This window comes from Passer domesticus, chromosome 2, assembly GCF_036417665.1.
Source record: "Passer domesticus isolate bPasDom1 chromosome 2, bPasDom1.hap1, whole genome shotgun sequence".
Classification (NCBI taxonomy): domain Eukaryota; kingdom Metazoa; phylum Chordata; class Aves; order Passeriformes; family Passeridae; genus Passer; species Passer domesticus.
Window position 1 is genome coordinate 105,177,854 of NC_087475.1, and position 24,466 is coordinate 105,202,319.

The 24,466-nt window shown below is 46.3% G+C and overlaps 2 protein-coding genes across 3 annotated transcripts; both read right to left on the bottom strand.

Moving 5' to 3' along the window:
- Nucleotides 1-874: 874 nt before the first annotated feature.
- On the bottom strand, nt 875-12,874 carry POPDC2 (popeye domain containing 2). Of its 2 annotated transcripts, none has more exons than XM_064410278.1 (4): nt 10,994-12,874; nt 8,560-8,668; nt 4,939-5,305; nt 875-1,317 (listed from the first exon to the last, which is right to left on the bottom strand). In XM_064410278.1, exons 1-4 carry the CDS (start codon nt 11,536-11,538, stop codon nt 1,235-1,237), a joined length of 1,104 nt encoding a protein of 367 aa, XP_064266348.1. In that variant the 5' UTR covers nt 11,539-12,874; the 3' UTR covers nt 875-1,234. The 2 variants fall into 2 exon arrangements, with proteins under 2 accessions (XP_064266348.1, XP_064266347.1); XM_064410277.1 differs by having other exon boundaries at nt 4,801-5,305.
- Nucleotides 12,875-16,909: 4,035 nt separating this feature from the next.
- On the bottom strand, nt 16,910-19,294 carry LOC135294682 (cytochrome c oxidase copper chaperone). Its single transcript, XM_064410282.1, has 3 exons — nt 19,052-19,294; nt 17,511-17,619; nt 16,910-17,114 (listed from the first exon to the last, which is right to left on the bottom strand). The coding sequence occupies exons 1-2, from the start codon at nt 19,168-19,170 to the stop codon at nt 17,535-17,537; spliced, it is 204 nt and encodes a 67-aa protein (XP_064266352.1). The 5' UTR covers nt 19,171-19,294; the 3' UTR covers nt 16,910-17,114; nt 17,511-17,534.
- Nucleotides 19,295-24,466: the final 5,172 nt, after the last annotated feature.

The following is a 24,466-nucleotide window of genomic DNA, read 5'->3' on the forward strand; positions in this document are numbered from 1 at the left end:
AGACTTGCAAGACAGGCCAAACCAGAGGCTGGGCCACAGCCCCTGTGTCAGCAGGGCAGGGCAGGTGGGGCTGCCTCCACCAGCCCAGGGCTGACACAAAGCCAGCCCCACGGGCAGAATGGCAGTGCGCCAGCATGTCTGTACCAAGGGGCACTGAAGGACACCCTTCCCTGGGGTAAGGGAAGGACCAACATTCCTTGCTCTTTCCCTGAATAACTGACCTGGAGAGGCTCTTACTCCCACTGCTCAACTTGATTGCACCAGGCTCTGTGAGACAGAGGATTCTTCCACAGGTACTTCCAATTCTCTGACTGAGGAAATGGCTGGGGAAGCTCATGAGACAAATCCTGTTGCAGCTGAGCTTGGAAGAGGCCTTCCATCTCTACACAATTTTCATTAAGGCATTGTCCTTCCTACCAATGGCTGCTCTCTTCACAGATGTTTTGTATCCATTACTCTCTTCATTTGATTTTTGTGCACCCTGAGGTCACACTCACCTTGAGCACACACAAAAAAAGTGTTCTTTCCTACACCTGTTCCCAATCTCAATTCCTTCTCTTTCTTATTTCAAGAATCAATGCAAAAAAACCAACCAGAAGTCTTTTTTCACCAGCTTCTTTGAGAAGTTATGCTTGTCATAAATGAGAAATCCTAACTCCTGGAAAAGTAATTTCTGGTCTTACTAGAGTGGATGCCCAGTGAGATGCACAGCATCGAACTCTCCATCGCAAGCCCTTTACCAAAGCTGTCAGGTGGCCCATTTCCCCTTGCCCTATCCACTCTGTGCCTTGAGATCACCTCAAGTGATCTCTCTCTTCAAATCCTCCCTCCCTCCAGCTGTTTTCTCCCTCTTCAAATCCTCAAACACCAGTGGTTTCATCTCTGACTTTAATGGGAATCATTGAATCAAAGGGAACACAGATTCTGCAAGCAGGCTGGTATAGCTTGCAGGATATTGGTGCACTTTGGTGACAGAGCTGCTGACAACCTCAGAGAGGCAGGACTAGAAAACGGACCATGGAAGCACGCTGGGGAAGGCAGCTCTGGTGAACAGCCATGGGGTGGGAGGTGCTGGAGTGTCACACTGCAGTCTTAAGCATGTGCTTCATGTGCTCCTGAGTGTAGATATCTGCTGGCAGACGTCTCTGCATGCTAAAGAGTGTCTCTGGTCAAAAACCTCTGTGAGCATCTGCTCCCTTGGAGGGGCTTTGGGATGAAAACAGCCTGTTGTTCCCTAGAGTTCGGGGGTCTGAGTGGGAGCCAGAGGGGCTCGTCCTTTGCAGAAAGGTTGAGAACTCTGGAGATGGTTTTCAGAGGCTGCAGAAGGAATGAGTAGAGAAGGGAGGAAAAGGGAGCAAGGGAAGAGAGGGAGGAGGGAGAGAGAGAGAGAGAGAGAGAAAGAGAGCACACCATTACTATCATGCTTTCAAACTTTTCCAAGACACAAACCTCATGGAGCCCACCATTACCTGTTCTTCTCCTCTCCCCTCCTAAATGAGTGTGAAAAACTATGTAATTCCTCAACAACTGATAAATTGGGAAACAGGGTTATGCACCCATTCTGAGATAGCAAAAACAAACCCTTCCAAAGTGCCTTCTGTGATACTGGTTAAACAAAACCCACAGCTCCTTTGCTTTTTCTCTCAAAGCAGGTACAAAACGTTAACTACTAACTTAGATACTGAGTTACAGACGATCAAGCATCCATCCCCCTATCTCACCCACCAAATAAAAAGGCAGCCCCAAGATGTAACTGTGAAAAAACAGGTAGCAGCAGCTACACATCCTGCAAGCACTTGATAGCAAGAAACTAGAACAAATGCAATGTGAACAGGAGAAAAAGCAGGTTGTTCTTGGTTGTTTAAATTTCTGGGCAAGGGATAAAGCTTAGTTTCCTCTGGAGAACTGAGCTATACTATACAGTTAAAGCAAGTAGTGAACAGAACCTTTGAACCTGCCTCCTTCAAAGAGGCAGCATCCTCCTTAGAGAATGAATGTGCTCATCAGTGGGATATCACAGTCCATCTTACTCATAAGCAGACTAGAAACGCTTTCAAGGAACTAGATTGCATGAGCAGTAGGCAAATAAGTCTTCCATCAATATTTTATTGTGTATGGCCTTTGTAGCACTTTGGGCATTCAGGAATTGCCCCCCCTGAACCACAGCGTTGCAAGGTGGCTGTTGTAGTGACAGAAAAGGAAAAGGAACGTCACCCACAGAAGCACTTCAGCACAGGGAATTTAGAGAGCTGCAAGGTGATTACCCACGTGGGGAGTTACTGGGGAAGGAGATGACACCACAGACCAGGGGAAAGCCCCAGGGGATCTCTGACCTCAGGGACTTACTTTGAAGAATGACACTGCAGGAAATTTCCCTGTTTATTACAGATGTAGGGAAAAGTTAGGAAAGTGCTTCACCTGAGCCATGGCACACACTGCTTGGATTATTTGCTGAGCTGTGACAAGTGTTTGGACAGAGGGAAAACCTGCAGCCCCTCTGTATCACTAGTTTTTGTGGTGAGGCACTCAAGTCGCTCTGGAATATTGTCCAGATGTGACAACTGCTGTTGTGATGTGGGAGGTGCTGTGATATTATGTGGTTAGGACACACAAGTGCCAAGGTGGGTAACAAGGAAGCTCTCATTCCACCACTATAAGCACACTAAACAGAGTTTTTGATTCCTTGTCTAATTACCTTAAAAATTAAAATACCACACTGTCTGTTGTCTCCAGACTGATGGACACGGAAGATCATCTTCCTCTCCCACCTCAAATACAAGCCTCTAAACATCTGGCTTTTATTGCAGTCTCTGCTGCCAGTAGCAGCACTCCTGGATACTGTCTCTGTCACAAGATCTAGAAAGACAAGAGCTTCCAGCTCACAACAGGACTGCGTGAAAGCAAGAATAGCTTTTTGCTGTGTAGCAAAGTTTTGCCCAACACACATACCTCTTATGTGTGTGTTCACAGTATTGCCCCACTGCCAAAAATCGGTGGAAATTTTTCAAAAAAGCTACAATGTTACTTGCCTCCTTCCTTTTTTATTGCATTTGAAATTCTAGTTTTATTGAGCCTGATCAACCAGGAGAATTCTACCAGTGATCTGAGAATGGATATCCTCCTTCTGAGAAGACAAAATAGAATCAAAGCACAGGCAAAGTGACTTTGCTGTGCTCACAACACTACTTGCATTCACTTGTGATTGCATGTTTTCACAGACACTCCAGGAGCTAGGAGCATGGATGTCTCATAAGTGATTCAGTGTTCCTGCCTCTCCAAGTAAGGACTGAAAAAGCTGCAAATTCATATCTCCAGCAGCCTACCAGCAAAACCAGGGGCTTCACATTCCTAGAACAAATGTGGATTTTTTTCTCTCTCTCTGCCTCCTTAAAAAAGAAAACAACAACCAACTATACAAAACCAAACAACCCAAACAACAAAACCCCAATCAAAACTCTTGCTAACTCTTTTATCTGATTCAGCCACAAACAAATACACTTGTTCTTTCCCTGGTCACTTTCTTCATACCCAGATAATATGAAGAATACTGCAGACTTGTCAGGGCTCATGCCAGGAGTCAATGCTCTCTGCCACTGGGTCCACAGCACATGTAGAAGTAGACCCAAGCAGGCACAGAGAAGAGCAGGGTGCAATGTGGCTGTGTTCGAGGCTGCCTGATGGAAGGCAGCCACCCCAGCTGCAGCCCAGCCCCGCAACTTCCTTCCTGCTGTGCAGACCCAACCAAGACACATGCAGGGATCACTTCTAGGACAGAAATCCCAGTCCCAAGCTTGGTGCCTGGCAGCTGGATTACTGTGTGTGGCAGCAGGAATGCACATTTTGGGGTCTGCAGCTGGTGTGTAGCAGCTGGCATGCAGCGGCTAGCTAAAAGTAGCTCAGGGTGGAATTTCTCTCTTGGCCACTTGGATTTGAATTTCAAACACAAGCCACTATCTCATCTATTTCTGTTTGCCTGCATTGTTCCTCTGCCCCAACAGCCACCAGGCACAAGAATGTTTTTCCCTTGTGGAGTAAAGAGCTGGCATTTTGAAAGAGAGCATCTCATTCCCACTCACTGGAAAGCAGAGTTCGGGGCATCTTAAAACAATGCTTAGCCTGTCAGTCCACCTAGGGTGACTGGAGGAAAGATCTATACCACCCAGGGCAGACTTTTCAATATCTTACTGATCTGGCAGAGGTGAATCTCTGCAGAAACAAGGAGAACAGATCAAATGCTGGGATGAGCTGTGGTGGGCAGGGAGAGGAAGGACTCTGAGCTTTGTTCTCCTGCCCAGACTGAGCACTTGCAGGGTTTATAGCAACTCCTTGCTACCAGTCTGCTATAAACCCTGGAGCTGTTTCTAGTCCTCTTGGCATCTCCTGGAATATGGGCTTTCTCCTCTGCAGAACTCTCATTCAGCTCAGCTCAATTCTGGAGCATCTTCTGGCATTGCTCTACCTCATGGTCTCAGTGACCACTCTGTACCACCTGCTAGCCTGGACACCATTTCTGTGTTTCTGCCTCTCTTCAGGGATGGGGAGTGAACTGGGCAGGGAAGAGCTTTCTATGTCCAGGTTACTGGCCCTTCTACCCCACAGTACAGCTGGTGCCTGGAGTCAAGCCTCTACCCTGCTGCTTTTCCTTAGGAAAACCATATAGCTTGAGCCCATCTTCTGGGATTCCTTGGGGCAGAGGGCCAAAAAACACTGCAGAGGCGCAAACCCATGGCAAATGGGGTCCAGTGCTCTGTCCAGGCAGATGCACCACGGGAAAGACTTGCTCTGCAAGTGGGTACTTACGCGAGGGTCCCACACAGGGTGAGGTGTGCCCGTGCCAGGAGTGCCCTCACTTCATATACTCCCCTTCGCTCACATAGTCCATAAAAGACCCCGGCAACTCAGCAAAATCTTCCAAGACAAGACTGGTGGAGTCCTCACCCAGCAGATCACTGTCGGGCCGGGATGCCCGGGGCCGTGGAGCTGGCGGTGGCGGCGGTGGCGGCTGCGGCGGTGGCTCAGAGACGCTGGCCTGGCCAGAGCCTGGCAGCAACTCCTCACAGTCCTCCGACTCCCCCTCGGAGGAGGCCGGCCCGAGGACGTGGTAGAGGCTGGGCAAGCGGATGTCGAAGCGAAGGCCAAACTTGGCGAAGAGCTTCTCGTTGAGGGAGTAAAGCTTCTCCGAGATGTCATAGCCCAGGTGGGAGGAGAAGAGCCGGGCGATGTAGCGGTCCTTCCTCAGGAGGAGGTACAGCTTCTTCCTCGGCCAGGTGATGTAGCTGCAGTCGGTCTCGGCTGTCAGCGTGACCTGTGGGGCAGGGAGTGAGTGCATTAAGTCCTGCTGCCTGGGCGGGATCACCCACCTTGCAGCCATGTGCTTCACTCCAGGCCCTCAGCCCCTTTGAGTGCTACTCTCCTTGGAGATGGAGGGGCTGGAGAGACAGATTGTTCTGGTTGAATGACTGGATAAATCCTTACCTGTTCCTGTTTCCTCTCCCTAAGGAGGCAAAGACCCCATTTTCCTATGCAATTAGTAGCATGTCCTCATTTAACCCAGCCACATGGATGGCTATGATTCACCCTGTTGCTTTCAGATGATGCTCCCTATTGACATCTGAGGGATGTAGCTGAAATGAACAGGGCAGCACAGACACCCCTACCCCTATCCCTCAGAAATGCTACAGAGGGGGCTATTTTTGCAAGCCCAGTCAGTCTGAGTTGTCAGCAAGGAGCCCTGGGGGAGGCTGCTGACCCATTCTGCTACTGGATTGCACAGCCCCACACGCCCTGCTCCAGGAAGGTCCTGGAAGGACCACCTGAAAGGCTTGCCTGGTCGTCCTGTCATCCCGTCTCAGCAGTTCTGCTAGAGTCTGTAGGGCTGAATGGCCTTGAAGAACATTGCAGCACAGTTCAGTGAGAGAGGAAATGAAAAGCTTTTATTGCGTTTGTGTATATGAAGAAAACTCATGAGGATTTTTTGGATTGATTTAAGAGAATGTTTCATTTTCCTTCTGGTTTTGCCAGCGTAAAGAGAGACCTTTTCCCCCTAAGTGTAGGACAAGAACAATTTCAGTCAAAAACATTATATAGTATGTAAGTATATATTATAATAAATAATAATAATAAAGACAAGAAATGCAGGAAGGGTCAAACTGCCCTGGGCCAAAGAAGAACATCCGAGTGTAATGGAGACACTGGCATGCAAGCAAGTGCCGGAACCAAAATATCCCGGGGGCTCCCTTTCACTCTGTGCCCAGGGGTCTCCTTGGTCAGCCGCCATGGCAGAGGGCCACTGGGAAGCTGAACATGGCTTGGCTGCATGTGTGTGTCCTTGGGTTTGATATTTAATGCCATTGCCCTGCAAACAGCTGTCTGATGAAAGAAATATAGGAGATAAAACCTGAGAACTTTCCCAGGCCAGGCAAGCAAAAAGAAGGGTCACACAGAAATTGAAATAACTGGAATCTCATTTTCTTAATCAACCTCTGGCAAAGTGATCAAAAGTGATCCCTCCTTGTGAGGGATTGAGATGCAATAAGCAAACCTGCCACCAAACCAGGACAGCAAGACAGATTTCATTCCTGAATCCCCCCTGACACAAGTGCGCCAGCATCAGCAAGAGCCTGTAATTCAGCCTTCTGGGGGAAAGTGCCAGCCCTGAAACCAAACTCCTTCAGGCACTGGGACCCAACAGTCCTGTGGGAAGCACACAGCCAAAGCAGAAAGCTCAAGGAAGGCACCTATTCTCGTAGACTAAGTCATGCTTCTGCCATTTTTCAGTGGGCTCAGAATTGAAATAGTTCAATTCATGGCTCCAGAGAGCCATGGGGCAAGGAAAACCTTCCATGCCTTCCTCCAGCAAAGACCCAGGGTCCAACATGCACTTTTTGAACCAAATTATTGTGTTGTTAAGACAAGGTTGAGATAAGTTACAGAGTTTTATTAACTACTCAGAGTGAGAGGGACTAGTGGGTCAAACAGCTGCCAAAAGCAGCACATCACCACGGTTCAGCATGTCCATCAAGAGTAAGGTCCTTCCAGGTACAGGACTGGTCAAGTGACACCTGATGACTGCTGGTCTCACACAGCTGCTACTTCTTCATGCTCCTCCGCAAGCACACGTGGGATTTAGGCATTTCCAGCATATGGCCTTCCCTACCTAGGAATCTACCTCTCCATCCTGATGCCAGGCATAGCTGACCTCACTGACCAGCCCTGTCTTGCAGAGCAGGAGAGGTGCCAGAGCATGGTGCTGGCAGGACTGGCATAGCCTGGCCCCAGCCTGCTCCCAAGTTGTCTCACACCACAGATGAAGACCCTCAGGAAGTCGGGAACATTTATTTCCACGGAAATCAGCTCAGAAAATGCTGTGGATGTCTTTGCAGGTTACATGCCTGCAGTCAGCCATTGCAGTCAGCCATTTCACTGCCCATAGCCCATCACTCTCCCTGCTTGATTCTTGGGCAAATACAGCCCAGGAGCTAGCAGCAGTCTGCTGCCAGACTGAAGACCTGTGCAAAACATTAAATACCTCCAGCCCTAGCATAGCCATGCTGTTTTTACCTCTTCTACTTCATTATCTTGGTCCAACATCCCTATTTCTGCTCACCATCTGTAGCCCTGTGCCAGTCACATAGCCAGTATCTCCTGCAACCATAATCACTGGTGATGGCACTGTTTTCAGGAGCAATTACCATGACCCTTTCACATATGACCCAAATTCAGACTCTAGGAAAGCAGATTTGGAGAGCTGCCCTTGTTTAACCAAGTCTGCTTGGAGCTACCTTCATGAGAAAGCATAATTTCCTCATGACCCTCCCATGATCCCAAGGGATTAGCAAAATCCCTCTTCATATGCCCTAATTGACATAATGAGGATTGACATCCTGACAGGTATCAGGCCATCCTGGGATGTGCACTAAAGACAGAAGGATGTAGGCTTAAGTCATCTTCTCCAGAAGGAAAGCCAAAGAAACACTCTGCGGTGTTGACAGCAAGGCCAAAATCCTTTCAGTTACTGCAAATGAGAATTGGCCTGGCCTCTCAGCAGGAGATCTTTCTGCTCAGAAAGAACCATATTTGGGTGTGAATCATCCTTTCTGCTTCTCCACCCAAAACACATGACCATCAGAAACTTCTGTGAGGAACGGGATGTTTATGGATTTACATCACTGCTGCACATTGCCACGGCTGCCATCCTGATGCTAGGACAATGCATCCTGCTAGCAGCATGCAGGGCAAATGAATCAGTACAGGTACTAGAGAACACACTAAGGGAAGAGAGCTGGCAGTCTGACACCTCGATTCCCTGATAAACAGGAAGGAGTCCCACCCTCCTTGCTATCAGCAGATAGTAGAAGCATGCCCTGAGGTCTTCAGAACAAGGCAAGAAAAAAGGTTAAATAGCTGATCAGACAATCCTGTGCTGGCTAAACCACCAGGAAGGGGAGGAAAGTTTTCCTGAAAAGTATTCCTGGTGCTTTGAATGGCACAATGAGGACTCTCCACCTCCTTCTCAGACATGCAGCAAAGCACCAAGGAGTGGAGCTGAGCTGTGGTTACCTGGAAAGTTCCTTCCTCAGAAGGTCGCAGCGACTCCCACTCTGGAGAGTCCAGGAACTGGTATGGAAAGACGTAGTGAAGGAATTGTCCATCCTGGCACACTCGGATCCTGCAGAGGACAGGTGAGGCAGACAGGCTTAGGCCACAAAACAGATGTCACACAAATCTGATAGCTCAAACAGTGTATCCCACCAGGGAGGAAAGAAATAATTGTCTCACATATGTCGTACCCTCCTGGGACAGCTTCAGATGCTTTAGTGATGAGGCTATCCCTCCTTTCTCTGTGGGATTTGCTGCCACTTCCCCGTACTCCATCTGTGTCCTGTTTCTTGCTACACAGACAGCCCTCGCAGGTGCAATGCTTGATCCTAACCCAGGACTTCTCAGCCCACAGGACTGCTGCTTTCTAGGTACTTCTAAGCCAGCCTGTGGCTCTTTGTACTTGTACCTTCCTCCTGTCTCCAGGATTGCATGAGGGCATTCCCAGTCTTGGTACTAGGAAGTCACTACACTCAGGATCCTCCAAAATCCCGCTGCCATGGTTCCTCACAGATCACCCCGATGGCTCATAGTTTGCTGTGCATTACCACTCACTTTCTCTTGGCCTTTTAAGTATCCCTTTCATCTACTTTTGCCACAATTCCCTGCCAGGATCAAGGTCAAACGTGCACTGAGTTCTGCTGTGGAACAGAGAAGGATCTGCACAGGCCTGAGGCAAGGACAATGCCAGGGCACTCTGGAGTTCTATTCATAGCTCTGCATCACCAGACTTGGGGCCTCTTGCTTTCCTGTCACCATGTACCCCTGTTGTATGATGCACAAAGGCAATTCCTGCCTTCAGGAGTTAAAAGACTGTTCACATTTGGTTTCTAATCAGCTGGCAGTGCTGCCTGGAAGGGTCAGGGATTGCAAGGCACATTTCCTGATCCAGGAATACTCTGTATTTCCAAGACCCCACTTGCTCATTTTAGGAAAGAGCACCATAACAGCAATGCTCTGCTGGGTCAGCAAGGACCTCACAAGGCAATAGAGTGGGTACTAGGAAATGTAAATCCATTCCCATCTCCATGGAGCATCCTTTACCAGCCAAGATGCATGTTTCCCACTGCAAAAGAGAGCCCAACAATTACCCACGGTCACCATCTTACTGTCTGTTGCAGCACTTTCATGCCCACAGAGTAGCATCACATTATCCAGTGCAGGTCAAGATAGCACAGACTCTTCCCCATCAATATTATTTACTGATACAGTAAACTTCAGAGCCAGCTGCTCACCAGAGATGTTTGGTAAGGTGAAACGCTACTGGAAACACACATAACAAATTTCCCTCCAGTGCTTTGCCATTCAACATCCTGGTGGACCCAGAGTGCTCTTAACACATCTTAGAAAAGGGACCGACACCAAAAAAAGGAAGGTCAGCCATTCTTCTTTGCAAACTCCCTCACCAGAGAGGATTGGCCACTGCAGTAAAACAGGAGGCCCAGGTGCTGCTTTGTATTCCCAAAGGAAATTCCTTGTGAGACACACCTCCTGCAGCCCAGCACTGCTCCTATTTAGAGATCTTCTTCCTTTCCCATTCTTATGTAACATTAGTGCCAACTTCCTGGCAGCGGACTGGAAGCCAACACTATTGCTATTTGTATGCATCTGGATTTTGCAAATCGTTAAGTGGATATGCTGCTAAAGGCATGCCACAGGATCTCAGGTGAACAAATGCCAGTACTTGATCAGCACAGTTCATTCAATCAAATCTCCAGTGTGACTCTCTACAGGTCCCTGAGGCTCTCCTTGGTGGTCCAGAAGAAGGAATATTACAAATGCTTGACAGCACAGGGAAAGAAAGACACCTGATTAGGCAGGATCCACCAAGGGAAAATACTCTCTCTTTTGAGAAAATGGTGCTCATAGTGAAAAATGTCAAAGCCCCTAGGGTTGGGGTGTCAGGAACAGGAACGTCCCCCTGAACACTGCTGGCCAGGGAGAGCAGGTGAACTGAAGCCTCTGCACACAGCTCTTCACATCACAGAAGTGTGCCTGGTACACCCAGAGACCACAGGTCCAGACACACTGCTCTCCTGCCTTGAGAAACACATTCTCATAGCCAGTCTGCTCCCATCAGAAATAAGATCACTTCAAAATGACAGACAAAGGGGTAAGGATTCATCAAAAGTACCACAGCTAAGGCTGAACTAGCCATTTCATTGCCCATAGCTTGAATCTGCAAACCATTCCCTGAAATACTCTTAAGTTAGAAAAACAAAACTAACATCCCAAAAAGCAAATTTCCCCCTTCCCCAACAAACTGATGCATAACTCAGATCCTTTTCAGAGGGAGGAAACAATCCTCACCCCAGTTTCTACAGAGGGTGATAACACAACAATAAGCCACAGTGGTTTGCAGTCAGATTTTGTTTAGGAATGGGGGAGCCTTTACCTGCCGGAGAGCAGCAGCGAGAGGCGGTCAATGGGCGTCTTGCCCTCCACAGCATAATTCTGGTCTCTGACTAGCAACTGGACCTGCTCTTCACAGCATTTCACGATTTCTTTGTAGACTTCCAGGGGCACCTGCAAGGGCAGGTACATGGTCTTGTAGAGGAGGTCAAACTCTTCTGGGATGGTGTTTCTGCGGAGCCGGTAAGCCAGGTGAGCCAGCTGAAGCAAGCAGGCGAGGACCAGCAGCATGTTCCAGATGAAGATGTCCAGCCCACAAGCGCTCAGCCAGCCCCACAGAGCGTAGCAGAAGTAGCCTGGGGCCAGGAGGCCAAAGATATAGAGGGACCCAAAGATGCCACTTCCCCCCATGTAACCCAGGAGGACAATGCAGCTGGCCAGCTGGTAGGCTGCTTCCTCCATAATCTCCTTCCAAGCATCACACACTGGAGGCTGGAGAACAGCCTGGTCCCAAGAGCGGCTGTTTGTGCTCATCCTGTCCAACTCCCAACCCTCCCCAGCCGTCCTGCGCTCAAAATGAATTGTCATACACAAAGGGTGCTGCAGAGTTTGGAAACCAGAGCTGCTGGGTAGCTGTTCCTCCTCCTCTTCCTCTTGTACACGGTCTGGTCCCACAGCAATGTTTCAAAGTAACATGCTAAAAAGTGCTGCCGAGTGTTTTTGCACCCGAAAAATTCCAAAAGCATTCGCTTCTCCTCTTTGTGGCTCACAAAGCGTCAGCTGGCCCCCTCCTTAGCCACAACAGTGAGAAAAGAAGCTGGCAAATGTGGGGCCAAAAGAGCTCGGTCAGAAAAAGAGTCGAGGCCATTAGCTGGAAAACTCACAGACAGGACAGAGATCTCCTTGCACTGCCTGTCTCGCCTGCGCTGCAGCAAATGGAATAGCGACCGTGAGAGAGCAGCAGAGGGAGCTGGTGTTGAGTGTGGAATGTGTATCTCTTGGCAGTGGAACGGAGAGAGACCCCAAATGGATAACCATGTTTGGAATTGAAATCCAAGGAGCAAAAGCAGCGAGGAGAACAGAGAGCAAGCATGCACCCGCTACTTAACATAACTCAGGCGGCCAGATAAGCCCAGTGCAGCGCGAGGAGGGGAAAGGAGAAGGGAAAACAACCAGCTTATCGTGGCGAGCTCCAGTCACACATCAGGCTCTCCACTGCTCTGCACTCCTGCGAGAGAGTGACTTTCATGCAGCACAAAAAAGGAAAAAGGTCACCCCCTTTCCCCACTGTGGTTGGTAACTGTGGCAGGGACTTGGCAAAAAAAGAGAGGTTGGCTCTCAGTTAATACTTTCCAGGTCCATTACAGCCTCTCCTTACTCCAGGGAGCTTCCTCTCTGGGGTGTTTTAGATCAAGTGGCACAAGGAAAAGCTTTGCACAGTCTGAGAACTGTGAAGGCATGGGATAAAACTAGAGCAAACAGGAGTCTGGTACCCAGTTTCATCTATCATGAAGATGACGCTATCCCGCCCGCCAAAAGCTTTGTGAGTGTGTAACACTTGGAAGCACATTTTGTGGGGAAATCCTAGTTGAGGGATTACAGGCTCTGCTGGGAATCACCCTTGAGAAACATCATCTCACACTCTCATTTTTCTAATAGTTATTTAGAATCTGTCCCAGCCAACACTTGTCACTCAGGTAACCCAGGACATAGGCACAAGAGGGAGCCTTTGAGGTCAGTCCTCCATGGTCAGCTACATAAAACATGCATAAATGCAATTCCTCCCCTGCTTCAAGTAACACATTATCAGTCACACAGGCAGGATCTGCCCCACTGCCAGGATGCAGTTACATTTCAGGCATTGACGCAACCCACGTGGTCTCCCATCACAGTATGAAGTCAGCCTGCATGGGTCAGTGGGGTAGAGATAGGGTTTCAAGGGTGGTCGTGTTTCAGGCTGAGCTTGCAGCTGCCCTGCCTAACATGCCATTCCCATTGGCACCATCCAGTTAAAGACACACTGATCACCTCTCCGAACTAATAGTCCTCTGGAATAACACTGTCTCCCAGGCAAGGCTGCAGCAATGCTTTATGGCAACCTTCAAGAATTCACTGTGGTTTTGGCCAGCACAATCTTATTTCTGCAATGATGAGGCCACGTGCAATACAGAGCTGCATGGCTCCTAAGAGCCATCTTGGCAGGCTGACATGTGGGAAGGAAAGAAGACAAATTAAGCCTTGCACAGGGTGAGCACAGTCCATTCAGAAAGCTGCTTTCTGTTAAGGGTAAAGTGAAACAGGGAACCTTGTCTTCAGAGACCCCTTAACTAAGTGAAGAAATAAATCCTAGCTACTGAAGCAGAACAACACTCATCTGCAAGAGTTATGAGGAAATTAAGAACTTCCTCTTGACCTTCTCTCCAAAGCAAGACAGATAATCTTATAGGTAAAGCACCACAATAAAAATCTTGGGATCCAGCTTCTGTTTTTCATACCATTGCCATATACTCGCTATATGATCCCAACAACAACTTGTTGTCCTTGTTGTCCTACCTTTAGGCCTCTGCAAAAAATCTGTAAGGAGCCCTCTCTCCAAGATACGCTGACATCAGATAAAATGGGGAGTTGCGATATCAAGATTGTGAACACTTAAGAAAAAGATACTTACATAAGATCCGTGAGTCAAAACTGAACTGCTATGAGAAGAAATGTAGAACTGCATTAGAGGAAGCATCCTGAGAAGCACCATGGCAATTTCTCCTATCTTTTCATACTACCAAAACACTTTTGTAGGGCATCAAAGAAAGTGGGAAAAAAAAGGAAGTTAATAATTTCATTCTTCAGTTAGGTAAATTCCTGAGTAAAAAATAAACTAGAACACAGTGTTAATGACTCATTAGGACAATGAGTTTATGTTCTGACATCTTCTAGAACATAAATAGTGGTGTTGCAGTGATGCTGAAGCCAGCACTGTGGGTGAGGATGACCTGTTATGATTTCTCCCTGAAAGGCAGACAGGAAGCTTTTAACCCACAGCAATAACAGCACAAAGATCTCCTTAGAAATGACACAACTTTTCTGCTGGGTCCCAATGTGACACTGTAGAGAGAATGATATAGCACTTTAAAAGGTAGATCTTGGAGCACACACCAGAGATTAGCTTAGTGTTTTCAGACTCAAATTTCTAAAAGGAAGATTTATAAAGTGATTGAAAGGAAGACTAAATCTTCCTTTCTCCCTTGACAGTACCATGGCCATACAGATCATCTTCACAGCACTTTCAGTTTTCTACCCAGCAAAAGTAAAAAACCCTCTTATTACCAAAGAGACATTTTATTTTCATGCCTTACTTTGGATTGAATGCCCTTCATCCAGGGACACTGGTTCATCCAAGACAAGTGTTCAAAAGCCAATACTGATTCAATGGGAAAGGGACATACCAAGTTGAAAACAATTTGGAAGAAGATGGCAAGTTCATAGAAAACACCTGAGCAACATTAACACCCTTCCCTGGAAGTAAACACATAACCATTACTACAAAATGTGTTTGTGAAAAACAGACATGTTGAGCTTTTCAGCACTGAAACAGGCAGTGTGGAAACAGGTATTTCACTGATTTCCCCACTTAAAATGGACTCAACCAGTAGCACTTAATATTTAGCTGCATGTGATGATGCAACACAGGTACAGCCTGCACTATGTTTGGCAAATAAATCCTCTGTCCTTGAGAGCCACACAACACAGAGATTATCAGTCCCAAATCTCACAGCAGCTGCATGACTGGTTATTTTGCCCATCCTTTAGGAAGTCAACAGGTTCACTACTGATCCCATAAGCTGAAAACCAGTTCAATCACCTGAGTTGAGACACTAACACCTTGGTGGCTTGAAGTCAGAGAGGGCATAATCAAACACCTCTTTTTTGATTTATTACCTAGTGCACTGCTGGCATTAGTCTGTAGAACTGTTACTTACACATGAATAAACAGTGTAGTTCCAAAATATACACATTTGATTTACAACTGCTGGGAAAGGTTTCAAGCCTACTCCAGACAGGCTCACAGTGAATTACAAAGGTTCAGAGATGGCATGTACTGTATCTAGTTGTGCTGCTCTATAGTTTAGTTAAGTTTCCTTCTACTGCTGTGTTTCAGACCCTCAAGGTACACACCACCCTGTGCAGGGCAGTGTTTGTCACCAACACTGTCAGTAAGTATTAACACAGGAACTCCCACTCCCTGAATGAAACACTGAATCCACTCCACAGGAATACCACAGTAAGAAATGAAGTCACTCAGCAAGGAATTTGAAGTGACTACAAGGTTCTCCCATTGTTGCTTTAAGTGTAGAGTTGTCCAGTATCCTTTCAGTACTTGTTGCACACAGGTACATCAGCATCCCACTCATTTCCAAAAACTTTCTGAAGTACTTGCCACACCTTTACCCTCATGGAGGTCTAAACATCCCAATTCTTAAGTGAACAGAATTTGTGTAAAATTGTGCAGGAATATGTTTTTTCCTTTTCTTGACCTGATATAAGCAGCACTCTGCTCTCATTTGGCCACTTCCTGCCCTGCTCTATTCTGCAGCACCATTTTCACAGTTTACCCAGACCATGCTACCATAAAGCTGGTGCTCATCCACCTCTCAGCATTCTCTTCAGTTCATGCTCTGACACACAATGGTTCAACAGGTTCCTACCTCAAGGTAATAATAAACACCAAGAAGAGCACCAGGTCCTGCTCCTCACACAGCTACAGTGCCACAAGCAGCTTTGAATGCTTTCTGCCAGAGGCAAACCTGCATCCCTACTCTGAGGCTGAAAGGCAGCATGGACAGAACTCTTGCCTCAAGGCAGGACCTTCAGAAAACATTCCAAGAGGAAAAGTCTAAACTCTCCTCATGCAACTTGTGAGTCTCAGCTGAGGTAGCACCAAGTGTCACATACTAAATGTTCACAGCCAAAAACCACTGCTAGCTCAGGATACGCAGGGCTCAGCAGGCAGAGAAACAATCACGACCGCACTCACCCCTGCAGCAGGATCAAAGCCAGGAGAAATATCAAGACAAAACACAAGTTTTGTCTCTTCAGTTTCTGAAAACTCATCAGGAGAAGAAGTAATTAGCGATACCATATTCAGGAAAGTCAACTCACCACTGGAAGAGTAACATTAGGATTGCACAATTACATACTATGGAGCCAGAAAAACCCCACCTGTAACAAGCCAGAAATTGCACCCAATGTTTCTCTAGATTGTAAGAAGGAATCAAAGGCAACAACTACCTTTCCACCATCATCTCATACAAGCAAAAGCAGCCAGAAAACAAAAGCCCATGCATGCATAGCACAAGACCAACACAAACAAAAAAAAACAAACAAAAAAACAAAACAAAAAAAAAAACCCCTCAGGAAAAAAACCCCTTTACTTTCAAGCAAGTAACCTGTACATAAAAGTCACTTGCAGTAACAGAGAGCAGCAGTCCCCTGCTCCCTTTCTGTTGCATAACTACTGGCTCAAGCAAGTTTTGAGACGGAAAGTACCTAATTTTTCATTATAAAGAATGAAGCTCAGGTAACGGTATTCAAAAGCCATTGGAAGAATGTGAACATGGAGAAATCAAATACAGTTTTGACTCTAAGGAAGTTCATTTCATAAGACTGTGGTCGCTTTTGTACAAACATAGTTACAGCTACTGTCACAAACAGCACTGCAAGCTTCAGCACGACTGCTGAAAGCTGCAAGAGCGCAATATGATTTCACAATTTGCATCAGTGGGAAAACCCACCAAAGTCCTCTCTGTTCAACCACATCACCACAGTAATCAGTAGGAAGAAAGAGATCCTATGTTAATGATTAAACACACTTTTCTCATTCTCTCATTCCTGCAGCACGCTGTTTTCAGTAAGGACGGCACTGTCATCTCTTTTCTTAAAAAGAAACAGAAGTCAGGAACACTGGTCATTTTCAGGGTTTTATTAAGAGGAAAAAATATATTTTCTATAGCAGTGGTCAAGAGCAAGCAGTGGAAAAGCTACAGATGTGATGCATACTGTATCATTAAAGACTCTTCATAAATAGACTCTGTTTTTATTAGTTCTTTGAAGTAACTTGCAGAAATAATTTATTTTGCAGCTTTCCAGAACAGTCACACCAAAGACATCATCTAGAAGAGAAAGGAAACACAGCTTCACAAAACATGGATTTCCACTGGATATTGAGCAACAGTTCAACAATCAACAAAAAAACCCCAGCACAAACCCACAAAAACCACCTCCCATGTGCCCTAGCACCAGAAATCTAAACTGAGGTTTGGATCTCTTAGCAGACGACAGAGGCAGCACCATTCTCTACTGCTGAAGGGTGACTCACAGAGGCTGTGTGCTGCCAAGAGCTTCACCACCCTCACAGGACAGCAATGTTGGCTGTAATGTCAATGAGGATTGCTCTGCCTTCTCTTTCATAAGGCAACACCATCATGAACACAACTCTGGGCCTTCCAGTGGCACCAGCTGAGGTGCCAGGGCACTTCAGAGGCAGAGGTCCTGAAGGCTGTACTCACCCCACTCAGTCCTGCTCATCTCACTCATATCTTGAAGCCCAGAGCTCTCATACACTCTTTGTGAGCTTCAATTAGGTGCCCACAATTTTCTTCTCCCTTCTCAATAATGCTGCAAAACAAAAAGATTTCCAGGGTTCAGCAATGAAATGTTCACTTACTTTTAGTTAAAGAAACAGAACTGACAAACTCTTGGGGACAATTAAAAATCCCTATTAGGATCCAGAGATACTTTTTTTTCCTATCCTGTCAAGGGCACTGCTGTTCCAGACAGTATAAAACCATCCCAAAAAGTTTCCCAAGTGTGGAGCTGTGCACTTAAAGCTCTGACAACAGGCGTAACAGAACTTCCTGTTAACAGGCCAGCGTCTATTCTGGGCAAGTCCGGATGGGGATTTGTTATACAACACAAGGCTGTCACATCATCAAGTATGCTGAGCTGGCCAGTTTCAAATTATTCAGTAGGGAAGCAACAAAATTCCTCCAGTAAGAGAACAATATAGAACAGGTTAATCAGTAAATGATATTTTAGTCCAACTTCAGTTGCAACTAAAGGACCCTGAAGCAAAAAGCAAAATAAAACACAGCACCTATCCAGCAATTGCTGAAAAAATGATACACCATATATGGTAACTTTTGATGTTACTCATCTATCCAAGTAAGAGCCTCTCACTGTTGGTATATCAGGTACACCACAAAAGAAGTTCAGACTTGCTTTTTGACTGAATGACAGAGCTGTTTAGTTTTGTTCTTAGGTTTTTTCTACAAAAACATGGACACGTCCCCTGGCTGCCCAGGGCAACTCCAACTGACCAGTAACATCCATCCTATCATCCTTTTCTTAGGGGGTCCTGGATTCACCTCTACTCTACCATGTAATTAGACATGCTCCCCTAAACCTAGCAAAACCAGTGTTCAGTATTATGTCACCTACCATCTATACCATCAACAAAGTAAAAAAAAGAGAGACAACTTGGTCATCAGATTAAAATTTTTTAAACCTTAAAGATTCACTGTCAAAGGAGCTCTATTTTGAGGATGCACTTTATACAATTTAATAGGTCCTATGATCATGACTAAGCCTATTATTACCAAAGCAGCTATACAGGTCACTGTCGAATTTTGAACTTTTCTGGGAAATGTCATCCTCTGAGACTCAAAAAAACCCCCAGAGTATTTTGCTTTATATAAAAGAGAATGTAAGTTATACTCAGGTGAACAATAAAGAAGCTATGACCTGCCGGTACGTGTTGCTTCAATCAACAACAGTGAAGATTTAAAAGCTGATCTTTGAAACCTGTTTTAAAACACGGACAACTAGGTTTTAAACTCTTCATTTCTAAAGTATCCTTTTAAGACCGTTTCCTCTCCTTATTCATACTCTCCCTCCTCCCTCGGATGCTCCAGCAGCCTCCGTCCGGGACGGGGATCGCCCCCAGAGCGCCGGGCGCACGCTGGCAGGGGCACGCAGCCCTGCACGGGAGGGAACCCAGGGGCAGGGCGCACTCGCGGGGGCCGGGGGAAGGCCCGGGGCCGGTCCCTACCAGGCGTCCCGCGCCTTCTTGGTCTCGGGGCAGGCGCAGCAGGCCTTCAGCGGCTTCTTCTCCTCCCGCGCCTCCCCCGCGCCCTTGCCGTCGCAGCTGGCGGCGGCCACCGAGGACATGGCGGGCAGTTCCCGGCTCGCTCAGCCCGCGGGGAGAACGGGCCGGTGGCGGCCCTGCGAGCGCGGCTGGTTCCGGGAAGCTCGCCCGCCCCTTCCCGGCCCGCGGCCTGCTGGGAGGGGGAGCGCGGCCCGCCGCCCGCCCCGCCTCCTCCTGGCCGTCACCCCGAGCGGCGGGGCGAAAGCGACGTGTTCCAGGGACACGCAGTACTGAACGAGCCCGAAGGGGAAGGAGGGAGCTGGCAGCGGGGAGGACAAATGGCCTCGTCAGGCGAGAGCGGCTGGCTCCCGCCGCAGTCAGCAAGAGCAGCAAGTGACGCCCGCGGCTCTGCCAGCGCCGGGCTCCACCCTGAAAGTTGTGGCCAGCCACCTAAACCGCTTTCTTCCTACCCAGCCGGTGGGGAAAACAGGATCACTTCATTGTGGGGGTGGCTACACGGACACAGCACAGTCACCACCACTGGGATCGCTAATGTCACGGTTTCGTGGCAGCGGCCCAGCAGGGCCGGCCCTTGGCATTGCTGCAAAAGGATGTGCTCTGATGCTTGATCTTCCATACTTTCAAGCCTAAACAACAAGAAGGGATATTTAGTTTGTGAAACAGAGAGCAACTAACGAGCTCCAAGTGCTGTCCATGCTTGACATGCTTCGGTGATCTCAGACCTTGCGAGGGAGTAACAAATCTTGGAAAGAAGAATGTGCACTGATACTGGACACAAAGAAGGCAGAATTTAGAGGCCAGAAGGACATCTGGCAGAACTCCCAAGATGAGGAAGAAAGTAATAAAGCCAACTCAGCCATTGTGTTAAAATAGCTCAAACTGAGTAAAAGTTAATTCTGATGGGGGAGATGGTGACCACCAACTGAGGTACCACTGACTTCAGAAACACACTGACTCAAGTAGAACACTGAGCATGCAGACTATATAGCATGAAAAGTGAGAATATAGTTAACCAATAGAAGATAGAATACTAATTTATAAAAGAACTATGTAACTTGTAGCGAATGAACACAAATGCCTTTGTTTGCTAAAATGTGTACATAGTAAAAAGTTTTGATAGTTGGTGTGCTTGATCTGTGGAATACCACAGAACACCCAGGCTTGCACAACTCCAAAATAATCAATGTCTACCTTGAGTGTGTAATTACTGGGTTGTTGCACACCAGGCAGAGTTCGACTTTTGTGGACAACAGCTTGGGCAATAAGGGACAAGATACAGAGCTGCTTTTCCTTTGTAGTCTGTCCCAAACCAAGGCAAGAGTAGCCACTCTTGCCTTTTAGATCTCTGCCACGTACAAGCCACAGCTTGACTCTTAGGCCATAGTCTGTCACCTCCCAGTGCTACATTTGTGTTTGCCACCCGTCCTGACCTCCAGCCTGATACACACACTAGACTGGCAGGCACACTGCAGACCAAAGGGATACCCCACACAGGCAGTGGGGGAAGGGCAGGACAGCAGTGGACGTGACACTGCTGAGATCTTGCAAATTGAAAAGATTAATATGCCCATGGGGATGCAGCTGCTGTGTCTTTTAGTGAGATGTTGCAAGAGTCAAAAAAGAACTGGTAGTTTCTATAATGTACTAAAGGGATCCAAAATCGTAGGAACACTGACAAGAACAAGGAGGAACAGAAAGTGTCATGTAACACTCACTCACTCACTCACTCACTCACTCACTCACTCACTCACTCACTCACTCACTCACTCACCTATCACCACTGAATTATCCATGGATCTCTGCTCAGTAGCCTGTTCCTCACCATGCCATTTCTCTGACAAGGTTGTTCAGGTGACCTGCACCCACACAGCTTCCTGGTTCAGCACACGTGCATTGTGAGGCCATGCAGCCAGGTGTGATGATCTGGAACATATACAGGTTGCACTTGTTGACCAAAATATGATTTTCCCAAATTCACACAAACACGCTGCAAGATAAAACCTGAGATTGCAACATCCATCAAAAACACTCATCAGTTCTCCAAAGCAGTGTCTTGTCCTTGTGTTTGTTAAACATACTAAGCATGTTTTCCTTTAAAATTAAATAGCTTTGTCTTTCCTTCCTAAAACTTTATCTGCTGGCCACTTTCCAAAGGCCTAGCAAAGGGCTGTTGATAGCTCTATCTAACACAAACTCCGAGGGAAAGACTGTAATAAAACCTCCAAGAGGATTTCTCAAGTTTGCAGTTGAATAGTATCTATTATTTAGCTTTTTTTAATATTAAAAATAAAGTTTGAAAGACATTGATTTGGCCTGTAGAAATAAGGGAGACACAAACCAAAATACATTTTATACTCTGGCCCAAGTTATGGAATGCCAAGGGCAGAGGGAGGTTAAAATTTAGTCATCTTGAGAGATGACTTCAGATAGGCCTGCACAAAGGTATGGCCTCGAAGACTAAACATCTCTGGGAGAAACATTCCACTCTAGCAGCCTTCCAAACAGATTAAGGAGGAACACTGCTATTTTGGCCATGCTCCTTGCAGGGTAACAGTTTGTAAAAGAATTGCCCCAGAAGAAGGAATCATTTATTGGTGGGATGAAAGTACAGAGGCTGGAAGGGAAGAGAATACCCATTAAAGCATGGTTAACACATTTTGATACTGATTGCACCAATTTGGAGTACAAATTTGTGTACTCTCTCAGAGGTGAGACCACAGCCATTTCTCTTCTGACATTGCATTGTGCATAAGAATTGATTGTTAACTCAGTGATTTTTGTTTTCCATTTGTCCTCTTCCTGCTGACAGTGGCAGAAGAATTATGTTAGAGAGCTATGTGTCAGAATGAACAGATTTATCTAGCAGACAAGAAGGAATAGCTAAGAGCATGCTACTGAGATGAGACTGGAACAAGTACCCAGGAAAAAAGATCCAGTGAAAATCTGAGTCTCTGAAAGAGCTAATGAGAAAAGACCCTCCCTCAAGTTGCCATATAATTTGCCAAATTATATGTGAGAGTACAAGGACTGCAGGTAGCACTGGACATTTACAGTTCTTGACTTAGAGGACTAATGGGTGAAATAGCAAGAGACTACTACTGTCATGGGTTTCCAAATTATTTCCCCTGTACAGCCTTTTATCAGAATTGAAGAACATACAGCAGGGGCTCATAATGTGTGAATATCAAAGCAGCATTGCAGTCATTGCCGTTGGCTTCCTGTGTCTTCAGTTTCACCTACTAAAAGAATGATTGCCCAAAAAAATATCTACTTGTCTCCAATGGACAGATTTTGCAAGGAACCTCAAAAATGTATTTATATTCATTGTTACTGTTAGGTTGGGTAAGCCCCTATCAATGTCAGTTGAAAGTAAGAGTCTGGGGTAGTCTGGGGTTTTCCAGATTTTTACACTTCTGATATACATGATAGAAGATACATTAAGCAGTGGAAATTTTGTGTGATGAAACCGAGCTGAAGGTATTTTGATATTTTCCATGTAGTGCCTATTCTGGGAACCACTTTATCATCTTGAAAAAAGAAACCTGTTCAATATAGTCTAAAGAAGTATTTTTGGTTTTGACTGAGTATAAACATAAGACAGCCAATGCTCCAGCAGCCCAGTCAACCATATGCTGTGTTTTACTGTCAAAAAAGTTGTTTGTGGTTTGTGTCAATGCTTAGATAACATGAAAATAAAGGATTTCAAAGCTCTGAGCAAGATGTCTTGTCAAGACCCTGTTGCCTCTTATATTAACTGCCCAAGAACAGGATAGAGTTTCTCTTTCTGATCAGAGTTGCAGATCTGCAATTACCAAATGCTATCATTCAGTAGTGGGACCAGAGAGAGAATGAATGCTGGGATAGAAGGGCTTATGCTCCAGTCTAGTACAATGGAAGAGACTCTAAGGTCATTATTTACACCCCCTCTAAGCTTCAACTCCACCTTTAGGTGAAGGCAAGGGGTACAAACACTGGACTGATATCACTTCAAGAAGCAGTGCACCAGTCCCTTCCCAGAAAGAAGAGGCAAATTCTCATGTTTCAGGACTACAGCATGAATTCTGTACACAAGGATTCTGTACCACAGGACTGAACCATCCCCTTCCTGGGAGACCACCTTGGAAGTTAGTATGGAGGAAGTCTCTTTGCACTGGCAAGCAAGCCCTTAAAAACACAAGAGCAGAATCAAGATTACTTTAAAAGCTTTTGTGTCTCTTGAATGCTCTACAAAGCCAGTCCTGCAAGAACTCCTGTCTTGCCAAAAACACAGCCAAATCTTCAGAGCATCAGCGTGGAGGTGGAAGGCAGTTTGAAAGGATGAAGTCACTTTCCAGTTTAAAACCAGAACTGCTGTCTCTAACAGCAATACTCGGCCCACAACATCCCAGACATTCTGGGGTCTCATGCTGGGACCAGGACTCTGGTCCCACCCTCCCCGGTAAAGAAGACAGTGACCCTCCTACAAGCTTTGGTATAAACCTAAAAGGTATTAATGCCTTCCTCACATTGTTTTCTGCACATCTCTCACCAGTTTGTGCTAGGATTAGGGCTATCATCACTTTCATACTATGCCCCTTCTTGTCACTGTTCATTGAAAGCATACCCAAACATACAAGTAAAGATTAGGAATTTGCCATGCATGCAGCACTGCAAAATCTGGATCAGTGAGTTCAGCGTGCCATCTCCCTGGCAATAAGGCAAAAGAAGGAAGCTGGTATTTTGTTCTGTGCCACAAAATAACCTGCCTGCCCCACATATGTTAGAAGCAGGAACTATGAGCCTTTAGACACAAGACATGTGGCAGCTTTTCCACAATGCAGATATGCAGCAGCTGATGTTCAATGTGCATTTAAAGGCTGGTCAGGCTTATTTCAGTACTTGCTGGGGTGACTGACCAGCTGTTCCCTTTTGTGGAGGGAACACGCATAAAAAACTGAGCATTTTGGTATAAATCTTATGCACAGACTCATGGGAAGGACAGGTGTTTGCACTCAGATGGCTGCATCTGTTACCAACACAACAAAAGAGCATGACAGAAGACAACTGTCTGTTGATAGTCTCTACACATACTAACTTAGACAATTTTAATCTGCACCTGGGAAATAACATCACTAGTCCTCCAAAAGACATGAATCTGCAAAGGACTGTCCCTATACTGCAGTCAGGCTCACTATTTTTGGATAAAAATCAGAAAAAAATAGCCCAGGTTTAAAAGCACTTAGGCATGAAGCAGATACATTATTCACCCATGGGGAAATTTTTCTTTTTCCCAATATTGCAGAATTACCCAAGACAGTGGCCTATAAAGATCTTTTCAAAGAGGAAATCTCTTCCATTCTCAGTTCTCATTATTTGAAA